This window comes from Culex pipiens, chromosome 2 (genome assembly GCF_016801865.2).
Source record: "Culex pipiens pallens isolate TS chromosome 2, TS_CPP_V2, whole genome shotgun sequence".
In the NCBI taxonomy this organism is placed as follows: Eukaryota; Metazoa; Arthropoda; class Insecta; order Diptera; family Culicidae; genus Culex; species Culex pipiens.
This window is the reverse complement of record NC_068938.1, coordinates 184,868,685-184,882,256: the sequence shown is the minus strand read 5'-3', so window position 1 is coordinate 184,882,256 and position 13,572 is coordinate 184,868,685. Positions and strand designations below refer to the sequence as shown.

Here is a 13,572-nt window from a genome sequence, read left to right as displayed (position 1 = left end):
CGTTGAGCATCGCGTTTTAAATTCAATTACCCAATTATTTCCCGGAACAGGATTTGGATGATCAGAGTAAATATGAGTCAAAGTGGAATGCACAAATCATCGAGCCCAAGAAAACGCCAGATTTGGAGAACATGAACTTGGAACAGTATCAAGTAAATAATGTTTTCTTTCTTTTATACATACATATAATCTTTCTGTTGTTTAATGACTTCATGCGTTTTGCGCTAACATCTACCAGAGCATACTTTTGGCAATTGTGTAAAATATTGCTTGTTCCCGTTTAATACCAGTCTTCAACTGAATATCGCAACATCACATTTACCATAAAAATTCTAATAACCATCCTTTTTCGCTTTCCCACCACCTCTTTCTCGCTTGTGTTTTCTCTCCTTTTTCCGTTTTCCGCCGTTACACTCTTTCTCCTCGAAAATTAACCACATCCACACGAAACCCCCACAACTCTTCACGCGACCGCCCATAACGCTCGCGTACTTGTGCGCGCCTTGGCCCACAACACCCCCATTAGCAAAGTATCTCACATATGAACACCAACCTGCATGACATCCAGGCCGACATCCAGCGTCTCACCCAGCAGCAGAACCAGATCCAGGCGCAGGCCCTGCAAGCCCAGCAGCTCATCCACGCGCAGCAAATCGCAAATCTGCTCAGCCAGGTAAGTGCGCTCGCATCACTTCATTTCATTTTTCAAACTGGCCGGTCATTAATAGCTCTCTCGCGTCACGCGATCGCCATCCCACCCGATGATGATTGGTGAATGTTTGCTCGAGCTACCCTTCTACTTTCCTGTTGGTTTTGCTTGAGTTTTGGGTTTTTTGTTAGTAAGAGTTTAAAACAATATCTATTTTTGAGACAATCTGTTGGTTTTAACGCAGAGCTTAGTTGTTAAGATAGAAGAGAACATTTCTCTCTTCGGCAGAATCGCGTTTTTCTCTCTTTCTTGCACTCTTCAATTTCTCTCAATAATTCAGCTCTCCAAGGAGAAGCTCTCCGTGCAAAAATGGTTTAGCTCTGCTAGTTTGAGGGACCTTTATGTATCTTTGTGAGCTCTCTCGCGTACACTGCTGATGAGCTTTCGTTTCTTTCCAGCAATACGGCTCCCAGCAAAACATCCAACAGAGCATCCCCGGCACGTACCGGCCCATCAACACTCAGCTGTACAGTTCTAGTCCACATTTGCCACAGCAAGCCGCACCGCTACTGCAGCAACAGCAGCAATCCCCAATAAACTACGGCACGCGGCCACCAAGCCGAGATCCCTACCTGACGCAGCAGCAGCAAATGCACACGCTTCAGTATGTAAACGATCAGGGACAATACATCCAGCAGGCCCAGCAACAGCAACAGCAGCAGCAGTTCAACAATAGCCACATGGGCTACGAGAACGGCGCCGGGCAGTACCGGAAGGAGAATCAATACTCATCGAATCCATACCTCAATATGGACCAGCAACAGCAACAGTTTTATCAAGACTCGAATCACTACCGGGATCCATACTTACCGCAGGAGGTAAAGGAACCGCCCATCTCACAACAACAACAGCAGCAGCAGCACAATCAGTTCTTTCTGCACGACAACAGTGGCGGAACTCCGCCGCAGCCTGCCCAACGCAGGACGTGGGCTCAGTCGGCGGCGGCTGCCGCAACCCAGCGTGGAGGTAGTGCCGCCTCCAGTGACATAACGCTGGACATTAACGCATGGAACCAGGGCATCAAGAGCTCACCGTATAACAAATCTCCTAGTCAAAGTGGCTTCTCGCTGCATCACAACGGTGACTCTGGTGGACTCGGGGACGGTAGTCAGCAGCAGCAGCAGCGGCACGGCGGCAGCCAACAGTCATTCCAGAACCTGTTCGAGGTTCACCACGGTTCGTCGGCCGGCAGCCCCCAGCACAGCCGGGTACGCAACCAAATCTCCCAAATGATCAACCACGGCAGCAGCAACAACTCGTCACCGAGCGCCGAGACGCGTAGCCATCACGACAGCTTCCGGGACCACCGGCCGATGCCACTTTCGCCCCCGATCGACGACATGGCCCCGCAAAGCATATCGTTCATCGGCGACGAAGACACCGGCGACATCGAGATCAACACATCGAAAAGCAACAGCTTCGCGCAACGCCAACAGCAGCAACAGCTGGAACAGCTGTACGGAAGCAGCAGACCGGGCAGTAAACTGCAAAACAACACCAGCAACGGTCAGGAGCTGGACAAACACCTGAGCAAGCTGAACATCACCAGCGGCAATCGCACGTACCGAATTCCGTCGCCGACGCGACCCACCCTCAACTCCAACAGTTTCCATGTAATTATAGCTGTGTAATCTCACCCAGCAATCATCCAACTTAACCCCAAACCACTTTCAGGACCCCCAGCAGGACGACGTCAACGAGAAGGGCTTCTACATCTCGTTCGACAACGAGCAGCCCAAGCGGCCCAAGCCGCCGCTACGGACGAAGCGCTCGCCCAAGAAGGACAAACTGGGCGGCAGCGACGTGGACCTCAGCGAAAAGAGCAAAGAATCCGAAAAGTTCAGCCATAGAGGTGAGTGCGCGATGACCCACTTGTTTAACTTATCTCAAAAACCGAAAATTTACTATTGATGAGTTAGTTTATTTGGGTCAATCGATTCCCGGGGCACGGTTTGAGCCTTCCGGAAAAGGAAAGTGACTCGCGACGGCCAGTAAAATTGTGTGTGTTAACTTGCTAATTGCGAAACTGCTGTCGGAAGATTCACTTTCAGTTTGTAGCATGGTCCACTCCGCACAACACACACCAGTCAGTCTGGCCAAAGCATACGGCTTAGAGAGACACTCTGCTTCGGTGGGGGAGGGGGCGGTCGTAGTCGTTGTGTTTATTTTGCTTCTCGCTCCGCCGGTTTGCCGTGTGTGCCCCTTCGGCCGTGACGACACGAAACCGTTGAAAGAAAACTGCGGAGTTTTCGAGCAGTCCATAAACTATGTGCTTTATCAGCTGATGGCGTGTGCGACGGGGGTGTCCAGTGCGGCCAGAACTCTAATGAACAAACCCCTCTTTACTTGGTCGGTTGAATGCTAAAAAAAAGGAAAATTGTGCTCTCGTGTTAAAGCGAATTAGTCAAATGAAGTGGTGGGTTTCATGCCCAGCCGCGATGGCAACCCAGTCGTCCTACTTGCGCTCTCTGATTTTCCCACTTATGAAGTCATAAGTTCAACTTTCTCATCAATGGCGATTTTCGTCGAACACGTCGTTCCACCCGCGCGCAACGGTTGAGTGCAGCCATAAAAACAAGGTCATGTGTGCGTTTCTTATCTTAAACGATACCTCCGCGCCATCGTCGCCCCTTCTCGGGGGTGGGCGGGCCATTGGTTTCCTTTTCTTTTCCTCGTTCCATGTTACTGCTCGCCATCGCTAGAAAACAATCAAAACAATTTTGGCACCTTCAGCGTCAAGACGGCCAACAGCTTCGGGGCCAACTTCAACGAGGAACAGGTCGTGGGTCGCAAGAGTATCATCGACAGTGCAACGTCACCGTTCGAGACGGCGCCCGCTGGAAATCGATCCGGCAGTAGCAACAACAACAGCCTGAGCGCGGGCATGGCGGCCACCATGGGCCGGAACATGGACGGCGAGTGGCGCCACCACCAGGAGGACATGACGAACCATGCCAACAACAACAACAACAACAACATCCACCACTACAACAACAACAACGGCAGCAGTAACGGTGTCGACGGGTACGGAAGCGAGAACGAGCGGAAGGCCAAACTTGTGATAGGGACCGACGTGTCCAACCTGGATCCGGTGAGTAGCGTTTTGAAAACATTTTATTAAGCTTATCGTGCAGTGCACATCTGGTCATGGTTTGGTGAAGCAAATTACGACGATGACGACGATTTTGAAGGTTGTTTTGGATTGCAACCGATCGAACGATCATAATCAGAGTGTAATAATTCGTTTGTATGGTTGTGTGGACAACCCGGAAATGTAAGCTGGAATGTGAAGGGGTGTCCAAATATCTGGAACAACACGAGAAAAGGGCGGATAAGCATTTTGACAGCTGGAACGATTTTGCAAATTCCGAGCCAACAGGAAACTTTTTCACAAAACTCGGAATGTAAATCAATAGCTGGCCTTCCCAGCTACATTTTAACACTGCGGGTTTTGTTAAATAGTAACCTGTTGGCACGGAATTTGCAAAATAGTTCTGGCTGTTCAAATGCTTATGCGCCCTTTTCAAATGTTGCTCCAGATATAGTTTCTCTTTTTGGCGTGATCGAAGAGTGTCAATGTGGAAACGCATGGTGCTTCATGTTATACAATGATATAAATATAAAGTTGATACCTACAATAAAAATGAAAGCGGCCATCACCGGCACCGTGGCATAAAGGTAGCGGCTTCTGAACATAGAATATGACAAAACACGATTTGAACCTTACCGAGGAAAGGCTATAAATCACTCGAAAAATTAACTTATTAGTTTGACCTCCTAGGCCCACCTTCGCGTATACATTTCTACTCAGAATCAAATTCTGAGCAAATGTCTGTGTATGTGCACCGAAAAATTTGCACTAGATTATCTCAGCACAGGCTGAACTGATTTTATCAGTTTTTGGAAAATTATGACGTTTAGTTAAGTACTTCAAAAGTTATGCTAAAAAATGATTTTGACTAAAGTCCGGAAGATTGTAAAAAGGGTGGTTTTTATAAGAAAAACCCGTTCAGAAAGGTATTGAATAGACTTGCTAAAGATTCCAAAACATTGAAGATCTGACAACCCGATCAAAGGTTATAAGCACTTAAGTATTATTTATACACTTTTTAGAAGTTGGATCTCAGATATTTCAATGGCAACGTTGTCCGGATCTGTCATGCGACCCATCGATGGATGGGTAATCAAAAGATCCTTCCAATGAGCGCAGAACATTGATGATCTGACGACCCTATCAAAAGTAATGAGCACTTAGGTGATAATTTAACTCAGAGGCCGGATCTCAGATATATTGATGAAAATGTTGTCCGGATCTGTCATGCGACCAATTGTTGGATGAATAATCAACGAGCCCAAAAAATTCATGATCTGACAACCCTATCAAAGGTTATAAGCACTTAAGCGTTATTTATACATTTTTGTTGAATCCGGGTCTCAGATATTTTGATAAAAATGTTGTCCGGATCTATCAAGCGATAGCTATTGGTTAGGTTATCAAAAGACCAGACCAGATTAGCCAGAAAGATAGATGATCTGAAAACCCTATGAGTAATGAATCTTAATTTGTAAAACGCGTTAAAAGGGAATGGGACAATTCTGACTGAAGGAGCTATTAGACTATGGCAAACAAACAAAAAAATCCTACTTTTTTGTGTTTGACAGTTTGCCAAACTCGCAAACCAAGTCTAATTTATGTAGGATGATGTTTCTGTAAACAAATGCAGGCAAACTGTTTGACGTAGCGACTATCTATTTGAATTACCAGCACAGATTTCTCACTAAGGACAAATCTAGCATGCTATTTCAAAAGATAAAAAAAAGATTCATATGAAAGAAGTTTCAATCTTGTCGTGCTATATTGACACACCCTGTAAACTGATGTATATACGACAACTGGCCAAAAGGATTTCAGGTCAGAACGCGTTTGACACACGTACAAGCCCGACTATCCTACACATCTGTACCTAATTATAACTCGGGACTTCGGCAACCAAATTCAATCAAATTTCGGGACAATGCACAGAATGGTCAATCAAACAAAACGTGTTTGTTTTCCGAAATTACCGAATTACCGAATGCACAGAATGGTCAATCAAACAAAACGTGTTTGTTATTGTTTACATTGCGTGCTCTCGTTTTTGTTTATTAAAGGTCATACATTAAAACGCCATTTTCTCGGAACGTCAAAATGCGACGTTCGACAAGTTAGCACGAAAGCGCAGAATTTCTAGAACCGTTGAGAATTCCAAAAAAGTGTCCACGTGGTTTATGGATGGTCCCTAATCTGTTTTATATTGATTTATTTTTAGAACTCCGTCGACGAGATGGAACGCAAAAAGGAGAAGATCATGCTGCAGTCGCTCCAGCGGCGGCAGCAGGCCGAGGAGGCCAAAGCGCGCAAGGAGATCGAGGCGATGCAGCGGCGGGAAAAGGAGCGCGAAAAGGAGGAGGAACGAGCGCGCAAAAAGGAGGAACAGTTTGCCCGGCGGCAGCAGATCCTCGAAGCGCACAAGGTCAAAAAAGCCATCGAAGAAGCGGAGAGAGAAGTAAGCGATTGGAGTCCCAAGTGAAGACACCTAGATTGGTTGCTGATTGTTTGCATTTTCCTACTCCTCCTCAGGGTAAGACCATCGACCGGGAGCTGTTGATGAAGCACCAGCAGCACCAGGCCATGATGAACCAGTCATCGTCAGCGCAACTGCACCAAACCCCAACCCCAGCGGCCAAAATGCGACCTCAGAAGCTGAGCCGGCCTCGGCCCAAGACCATCCACGTGGAGACCGGTTCGGTGGACCTGAGCGAAACGTCCAGCCTCAGCAGTCGGGGCAAAAAGGGCTCCAACTCGAATTTGACCGGTGAGTACCGACGAAGGTGCGACGAGGGTCGTCTCCTCTGGAATGTGTCCCGTCGTCGTTTTGCTTTTGTGTCTGTTGTGACCTTTCGAATTTCTGTCGTAAAAGCTATCGAATTTCGGCGAGACAAAATCCTTTACTTTGTTTGATTTTATTACAGAATTCGTTCAAGTTTTCGTTTTGATTAAATTTTGTTTTATTTTTTCAATTCTTTAACAATTGTTTTCGGTTCCATGTGTTCCATGTGCCACGTTTTGTTGTGCTTTTTGTGTGTGCGCCCCCTACTTGATCATCGTCGTCACATCAAACCAGGAATCGGCCTGCAGAGTTCCAACTCCATGCGACGAGATTACTACCGAGGATCGCAGGATTCACTAGCAATAAGAGGTAAGGTGTCCCCATTATGGTTTTATTGTCGTATTTTGCATTCTGTTTTTATATATTGTTTACATTGTTTAGTGATATTCGTTCGAGCAAGTTAATTTATGTAGGTTAAGTTGAATGTTTTCAGTTCCGTTTAATCTTCGTGTCTCGCTAGCGATGAGCTCTAATGATTGTCTCTTGTCCATTGCATTGCATTTGTATGTGTGTACCTACTACGTTTCCCCGATGTCTGCGACAACCCACATCCCCTGCTTCCTTCCTTTCTCCTTCAACCGAAAAAGTTTGTCCGCTTGTGAACTTGACCAAAGAATCGTTGAACTTTGAAGGTAATGTTTGTTTGCTTTGCTCTACCATCAAAGAGTTGTTTTATGTGTCGTTGTGTACCGCGTTGTTGTTTGAAACTGTTGGTTTCCGCGGTGGAGGGTTTTTCACTAACCAGAAATTGCGGTTTTTAAAGGAACAGAATTATTTTTTATTGTTGTGATACGAATAATAATTGTGCGAAAATAAGTATTTATAACTGATTCAAAAAGTCCACATTTCAACAAATACAATTCTCCACGAAACCCTCATGATCAAAACTGCAATTTTCTATCATTGGTTCGTCCACAAATCTCCATACAATTTTGGCTGCTGCTCCCGTTCATGCGAAATTTTATGAAAATATTCGAAAATCTGTATTTTGAAAGTATTCGTAAATCTGTATCTTGAGAATATTCAAAAATCTATATCAAGAAATTTTCTGACAGTTTGGATTATGTTGCTAATTCGTCTATTAATCCGACCATAATATTGACCCATTTAGAGCCATTTAGTTAGTTTGTCATAGGTCCCTGGTTCGATTCCCGCATACGACACATTTTGTTTTGACGAATGAACTTTCATTTGAAAATGAACTCGAGGCCATTATTCTCTCGTCCATTTCAAGCTGTGTTCTCTCTGTCCGTAAATGGTACCACTGTTCTCTTGGCTCGAGGCCACAATTCTCTCGGACGAGTGATGCCCAGTTTTGGGTTTACCTTGACAATTTTTGGATTTTCAAAAGTGTCATGAGTTTATAGTTCATATTCCAGAAGCAACTTTGCCAAAGCGTGCGAAGAGATTCGTCTACTTTTAAAAATGTTGAAAACAAAAACTACAACCTTTTTATTTAATAGAAAAACACGCTTTAGTGTTTGCCACCAAATCTCCGCTAAGGTAATTTCTCAAGGGAGCGTTCTCCAGAGTAGACGAATCGCTTCGGTGTCTTTGGCAATATTGTTACCTGGGACACGAACTAGTAGGTCTTAAAGTTTTTGAAAACCCCTGTCGAAATCAATGATGCTCATACAATCCCAGTTAACTCAATCCGAATTATGAAACGGAATCTAATTAGAATCGTATACAAATTCCGTTTCAGAATTCGGATAGATTTGACTGGGATACTGTTCAGTAAAAGGGTGTTATTTTACTGAGCAGGACTCAAACGTCAAAAAACAATAACAAAGCAAAATGATCGTGGGATAAGCGGATGCAAAAAAAAAAAATTAAGTTTTTTTTGTAATTTCATGTTACACCCAAACAAAACTGGAGAAATATATTCGAGTAAATTTTAATGTTCTACTTTAATCTAAATATATCCCCTCGGACAGCTGCTAAAATTGTGTGGATTTTTTTATGGACAAATAAACCCAGTAAGAAAATTTGCTCAAGTAAAATACAAGCGGAATTTGTGTTTGGGTTTCGAGGAAAATTAGTCATAAGGAAATTGCGTTTCACAACACAAAACAAACTTAAAATTGTATTAATCTTAATTATGGTTCCCCTGGTGTTGGTAAAGAATTAGAATTTAGATCGCTTTGAAGTTCGTAGTTGTCGTAGTTAGTCCTTGTCGCCGGAAAAGCTTAAATATATGCAGATGTGCTTCCCCGTTTAGTCCCAAAAAAATCCTACATACTAGTGTAGAGTCCAAGTAGTCGATAGTACCTAACTAACAATTTTTATATATTTTTTCTTCTTTCCCTCGCCTGTAATAACTCACAATACACCACACCTCGCCGTAAACTTCGCGTGCTCTTGTAAATTATCGCGACGATTTTGCACCATCTCCACTCAATTACGATCTAAAAAAACAACTGCCAATATATCTAGAATCACCGGATGAATATCCGAGTAGCAGCTCAACACCGATCGGCCGACGAGGCTCGTACAAAACTGGAAGAGGTTGGTGGCGGTTTCTACCCAACTCTAACTTTGTTTTTCTTTATTGTTTTGAAACGTGTTCCTCTTTAATCTATACTAACCTTTCACGATTAGTTTCGCCACTAGTTAAGTATCAACTAATCATCTAGTTCACATGCATGAACTCTTGACTCATTAGAATGACAACACGCTAATTTAATTTTGCATGATTGTTATCTTTAGTTTAACCTTGAATATTTCTAACAGTCAGTCATGCTTCTTCCCTCTTAGATTTCACAGTTTAAAAGCATGTCATTTCTTCGTTCTGGTAGCCCAAATTCACACGACCACGTTCAAAATTTCAACGTTACGGTTTTGGGTCCTCCATTTTTGTTTGTTTTCCTTTGTGAAAATAAATCTTTTTTGGTATTTTGTTTCCTTCTTCATTGACGTGCACATAAGATTTATTCTATCTTATATCAAACTTTCACACCTTGTTTCACTTTTATTCTGGCTTCAGTTTTTATTTTAAAATAGTATACTGAAACAATATCTTATCAACACTACGTATACAACGAACAGTTACCTTCAGTTTGCAGATTTCTTTTTCGACTTTATTTCCATTTCTCAAGCGGTTGTCGTTCCAATTTGAAAATATAAATATTTTTTTCGTGAAACATTAAACCCTTTCGCTAAAAGATATGTTATGTGATGAAACCAACATTCTCGATAGTATAGGCCGAAGGGAAGAGAACAACTTTTACCCAACCACAGAAAGAAAAAATAAACAAGCACACAAATCACCAACCAACCACAACCCTAATTGTTTTGCAGAACCGGCGACGATCGAACGCGGTCGTACCCTATCACGTATCTCGCTAGCGAAAGGTGCCAATTTCCGGGGACGTAAATCCAACTCCCTGATGAATCTATGCGGTAAGGTTCCTCCCTCCCAACCCCCTCACATTCGTCAATCAATGCTGCCAACCAAACAAAAAAAAAACATGAAAATATAAACAGACACACGTGGGACAGTTTTGTGTTTTTTCTCTGTTTTCTTCTGTTTTTTTGGGAGGCACATTTATTTGGTTGTTTTTGGTTTTTGGTGAAAAGGTTCATAATTTGGTCGACAGGAAAACTTTTAATACTTATTGGGTAACGTGAGCAAACTACTTTGGAACAGCTTGATCTAAATGGAGCGGGTTAAAAATTTACTGCTTTTTGTTTATAATTGGGGTTACAACAGTTTTTGTTTTAGTCTCAAAACAATTCTGATGCACATTATTTTGCTTCTCTTGTTAAATCTATACAAATCCTAAATACATGAAAAACTAACATAAAAGTTACTCAAATCACTGTAACTAGTTTTAAGCACTACAATACTTGAACTTAACACACACGCCAATACTAACACAACACGATAGCCAAACAATTAGAACACAATTGTGTAAATTTACACTAAGCTGTCAGTAGGTAGGTCTAAGTGAAACATATCAAACTAGGAAAAACAGTTCAGTATCAAATGAACCATGCTGTGCGTTAGGTGTGCATCTGCTCGAAACAATCAAATCTCAACCGGTGATCCTCGTTCGAGACGATTCTCTGTTTGGTGTTGTGAGCGCTGTCGGAGAATTAACCACCAGTGCCAATTTTATGATTTTAATTTATTTGAAAATAAAAATTGCCCAAAATCGGTTCGTTCGGTTGCGGTGCAAACCAATCATGGGGGCTTAAGTCATCAATACACGGTGACAAACAATAGTTTTGAGCCAGGATGGAACAGACGAAGTTATTGTTTTGGACAAAAATCTGGCCTCGACAGGTCGGCTTGGCGGTGGTCGTTTAATAATGGTATGTACTGCCGTTCTACGTATAATTTGCGATAATTTGTCCCATGTTTAAATGAAATACATGGGATTGTTATACACTGAAATAAAAAAAAAAGAATTTAGGAATTTGGTACTTTTTTTTATTTCAGTGTAGGGTAGAGTAGTCATCAATGAGACACGGGGAATAATGATAAAATGGCTCTCACAAGTTGAAACTACGACCAATCAGGCTCATATTTTGGGGAAAGGTGTGTCTACTGGATACACGTCTGCCATAATAGTGGCTTTGGTTATGGACGCTCCTTTGCAAAGTTATTCATAAATGTTTGATTTTGGGGTGTAAAAGTAAATTATGACTGAAAATTACATTTTCGCTCATAGGCTGCCAATAAAACAAAAACTAATATTTCTCCAAATTTCTTTCGTCATTTCATAGGGCATGAGTTGGGCTACAATGGCCTTTCATTAGATTTGACCAAAATTAAGAATATACCCAGAATCCAGGGCTGTCTCATTGTTCCCCACTCTTTTCAGCCCATGGGTAACAATGAGACACTTTGATTTTTCTTCATTAAACTTTTCAAAATCTAGGGAAACCGTTCAAAACATGAATTGGAAGTGATTTTTGGCATATTTATTGAGTTTTGACTTCATTTAGCCAAAAATATAAAGTTATTTGGTATAAATAAATGATTTTTACTAAATTTAAATACTTTTTAGTATAACTTTTGTTACTTGAAACAGTTGGCAAAATTGCTTTAAAATGTTCAAGGCAAGTCAACTGCAATGGAACAATACCAAAACATGATGTTTTACAAGAAAAGTATTGATTTTCGTAGAGTGTCTCAATTCAATTCAATTCAATTCATTTTATTTACCGAAATAACAATTTTACAACTTGTGTGAATGGCTGGTTCATAGAGATTTGGTGTTCCTTGCAACTATTTCCTTTTCATTAACCGCTTGGTAACAGAAGGTTCTTCAAATGCAATTAAACAAAAACTAGGGAAAATTTGGCCAAAAAACCTAGTGAGATTGAGTAGAGTGTCTCATTGTTCCCCACCTGTCTCATTGTTCCTGCCAAGTGCGTCTACAATGAGACAGTTGGATAGCTCTGACTGTAGCGGTCGGATCGATCTCATATTTTGGTCAATGTTAGAACACATTAAAAGAAAGAAATTGCAACAAAAAGCTCATTAAAACATGCTGAGGAAAAAAATACAAAAATCGTTGAATGTTAAAAACCAAAAGTGTCTCATTGATGACTACCCTACCCTACATTTCAGAGGATTTATTTCAAAAAATCAAATGCTGATGTGCTTCGGTCGCAAATTTGGTTTGCACACCTTTTTCATCAACCTTTCTAAGTTTTAAATTGCAAAAAGCATATATTGTCTCAACCTGTATGTAGATCGGCAGTATACTGCCCATAATTGCATAAATGTCCCTGGTAATTTTAACTGTTTTTAATTGTTCGGACCAAAATAATACTTTTTCTTTGGAGTTTTAGAAACACCAATCAACACATGAGGGCTTTTGTTAATTTGATTTGGTTAACCGCGGTGGATTTTCTTGAAATAATTCGAACTGTCAAAAATCCACCAAAGCATCTACCACATTGATCGCACAAAAATCTGTGGTAGAAAAGTATCCACCGGTAGATGCTTTGGTGGATTTTTGACAGTTCGAATTATTTCAAGAAAATCCACCGCGGTTTACCAAATCAAATTAACAAAAGCCCTATGCTGTTTTCTGTAGGAACGAGAAATATAATAAAACAGGATAGTTTAGCCAAATTGTCCAATGCGAAAAAAGTTATCGCAAAACTGTCTCATTGAATATGAAGAACTTAGATATACCAACCTTAAGGATTAGCTAAAAAAGCGATTTAAGCTGAGAAGAAAATATGTTGTATTAATATTGATAGAGTCATCGAACAAGTATTAAAAATTTTAAGGGTGCACAGCAACCAAGGAAGTTGTTGTCTTCTTATTCCAAAATTGTCAAACTTACGGACCCAATCCTGCAAGAATCTGATTGTAAAAATAGTCAAACTTTGTTGTAAATAACTACGAAGACAGTAATTTAGGGGATGAATAAAAAAATATATCGATAGTTCCCGTAGTTTTGAAGATACTAAAATGTCTGTAACAAAATTATGGGTGCAAAAGCTATGGTTGATGTGTATCGTTAACTATTTAACAATTTTTAAATTTAAAAAAAAATATCATAAAATACCGTTTTTGTTAGGTATATTTTTTTAATTATCTGAATTTGGGTATCATATTATGCAAAATTTTTAATAGTTTTTCACTGCATTACTATTTCAATGTAAAATACTAGAATTTTTACAAAATTACGTATTTCTTGTTTAAGGGGTTACATACATGTAAATCGTCAAAAATGTCCATGGTTGGTATGAGCACACATTTAAACTTTTTTTAAATCTGTTTTCAGGGCATTACAATATACATTTTCATCTATTACCAAAACAAATTTGAAGACATTTGGTTGTATCATTGCCGAGATATAGCTATTTTAAGTTAGCAGTTTCAAAAAACGGGTGCCACGATATCTCAACACTGCTTTGACCAAATCGGCTCAAAATTTTGGTGAAGACTCGTTAACCCGGTCCTGT

At 41.1% G+C, this 13,572-nt stretch overlaps 1 protein-coding gene across 28 annotated transcripts in view; it reads left to right on the top strand.

Moving 5' to 3' along the window:
• LOC120415366 (patronin) overlaps window positions 1-13,572 on the top strand; it is an 89,627-nt gene that overhangs the window by 67,820 nt on the left and 8,235 nt on the right. For 6 of the 28 annotated variants that reach the window (XM_039576871.2, XM_039576861.2, XM_039576870.2 and 3 more), the window contains 10 exons: window positions 51-152; window positions 527-673; window positions 1,108-2,322; window positions 2,384-2,561; window positions 3,412-3,800; window positions 6,019-6,255; window positions 6,330-6,564; window positions 6,874-6,948; window positions 9,076-9,147; window positions 9,940-10,041. In XM_039576871.2, the coding sequence (XP_039432805.1) occupies window positions 51-152; window positions 527-673; window positions 1,108-2,322; window positions 2,384-2,561; window positions 3,412-3,800; window positions 6,019-6,255; window positions 6,330-6,564; window positions 6,874-6,948; window positions 9,076-9,147; window positions 9,940-10,041 (2,752 nt within the window). Of the gene's footprint in view, window positions 1-50; window positions 153-526; window positions 674-1,107; window positions 2,323-2,383; window positions 2,562-3,411; window positions 3,801-6,018; window positions 6,256-6,329; window positions 6,565-6,873; window positions 6,949-7,226; window positions 7,445-9,075; window positions 9,148-9,939; window positions 10,042-13,572 lie in introns of those variants that run through there. The other 22 variants (XM_039576874.2, XM_039576873.2, XM_039576860.2 and 19 more) reach the window with 14 other exon arrangements.